Raw genomic sequence first — 2,057 nt, forward strand, 5'->3', positions numbered from 1 at the left:
TGGGCGCCTGGGTTCCCGCTGGCTCTGGGGGAGTGTGGCCTGGGGGTTAGAGCAAGGGGGGGCTGCGAGCCCGGACACCTGGGGTCTCTGCAGCTCTTGGGAGGGGAGGTGGGCTGAGGGCGAGAGCCGGGGCTGCGTGCACACACGTGTGTGCGTGTACATACACATACATCTGCATGCAGATGCACAACCCCCCTACTGAAAGTCTCACACACCCATATGCAGTCGCCTGGGTGTGACAGGCATGCAGACACACAGGTGCACACATATGCGTGCACACGCACACACGGATGCATGCAATCACATGCTGCCACGCACATGCATGTGCACACACCCACACCCACACCCACACCATCTCACACGTGCCGCAGGCCGGGTGGCGGGCACACACGGCCACACACGTGCACGGAGTCACCTCTCCAGGCCCTGCCGAGTCCCCGCAGGTGGAGGGGCGGGGGCGGGGGGCTGGTAGCAGCTGCCCCAGCCCCTGGCACGCGGGGACGGGACGGGGACGGGATCTGCCGAGTCGGGACATTGTTGTGGGGCTGCGTCAGGGCCTGGGCCTGGGGCCAGCAGGAGCCGTGCGCGCACACAGACACACACACGGAATGTGCGCACACAGACACACAGGTAGCGTGTGCATGTACATGGTGCACCCCTGTCCCCCACATGTGCAAAGGTAATCCCGTGGCGCACACACATTCAGGCCCCCTGGGGAGCCCGGACACCTGGGACCTCTTCAGCCCTGGGAGGAGACTGGGGCCTTGCGGGGGACGAGAGCTGGTGGCGCTGGGACCCGGATGCCCCGGGGGGGGTCCTAGCAGCGAGCCCCCACTGAATGGGCCCTGCCTGACCCTCCCCCCGCCCCGCAGACATTCACGGCCTGGTGCAACTCGCACCTGCGCAAGGCGGGCACCCAGATCGAGAACATCGAGGACGATTTCCGCAATGGCCTCAAGCTCATGCTGCTGCTGGAGGTCATCTCAGGTCCGTGCAGGCCATGCAACACGCGTGTGCAGCTACATGCACGCGTCTGACCCCTGCATGGCTCCTACTCACCTGCACGTGTGTGAGCAGAGGAGGGTGATGTGCATGTGGGTGTGCGCGTACACCATGTGTGCCTGTGCATGGGTGCTTGAGCGTGCAGAGGTGAGCATGTGGCTGTGCAGGCAGATGTGTGCACACACATAGGTGCATGTGTGCAGGTGCATGTGCATGCACGTATGTGCCTGTGTGCCTACAGCATGGTATCTGCATGCGTGCACCTGTGTGTGCATACACGTGTCCATGTGTGTATACATGTATGTATCCATGTCTATGTTTGGTGTGTGCAAATACATGCATATGCCTACATGTATGTGCATGCAACATGGCATCTGGATGCATATACACACGTGTGCATCCATGTGCATTTCCATGTCTTCAGGGGTTTGGGTTGTAGCAGTGTCTTCATGTGTATACATGTGTACACCTACGTGTGCATGCACACAGCCCTGTCTACATGCGTATTCATGTGTGTGCACCTAGGTGTGTCTCCATGTCTACGTCACGTGTGCACATACAGCACTGTGTCCACATGCACGTGTTCCTGCACGCATGTATGCGCGCGCGCGCGCACACACACACGTATGTTCAGGGGTGTCCCTGTCACTAACCCCCTCCCACCATATGTCAGTGTGGTTGTAGGCCGACCCATCACTGCTTTCCATGCCTGCACACACGTGTGCCCCCTTTGCAGCATCTCTCCCCTGTGCCTGCACACGCGTGTGCCCCCTCTCATGGCCTCTCCCCCGACCCGTGCAGGTGAGCGCCTGCCCAAGCCGGACAAGGGCAAGATGCGGTTCCATAAGATTGCCAACGTGAACAAGGCCTTGGACTTCATCTCCAGCAAGGGCGTCAAGCTGGTCTCCATCGGTGCCGAGGGTGAGCAGCGGGACGGGGGCAGGGCCCTGGGGGGCAAAGGGAGGGGGCCGGGTCCTAAGGGGCCAGGCTGGGGGGGCCAGGCCCTGAGCGTGGGAGCAGGGGGAAGCAAGGACCTGGGTCCAGGCTGGGGGGGC

General features: G+C 62.0%; 1 protein-coding gene across 1 annotated transcript in view; it reads left to right on the plus strand.

Annotated features, from left to right (window-relative positions):
* Positions 1-2,057, plus strand: part of ACTN3 (actinin alpha 3) — an 18,597-nt gene that overhangs the window by 7,998 nt on the left and 8,542 nt on the right. Inside the window, exons 2-3 of the mRNA XM_025214924.1 lie at positions 873-987; positions 1,804-1,923. Coding sequence (XP_025070709.1) covers positions 873-987; positions 1,804-1,923 — 235 coding nt within the window. The remainder of the gene's footprint in view (positions 1-872; positions 988-1,803; positions 1,924-2,057) is intronic.

The sequence above is a fragment of the Alligator sinensis genome, unplaced genomic scaffold, assembly GCF_000455745.1.
Source record: "Alligator sinensis unplaced genomic scaffold, ASM45574v1 scaffold1302_1, whole genome shotgun sequence".
Lineage (NCBI taxonomy): Eukaryota > Metazoa > Chordata > Crocodylia > Alligatoridae > Alligator > Alligator sinensis.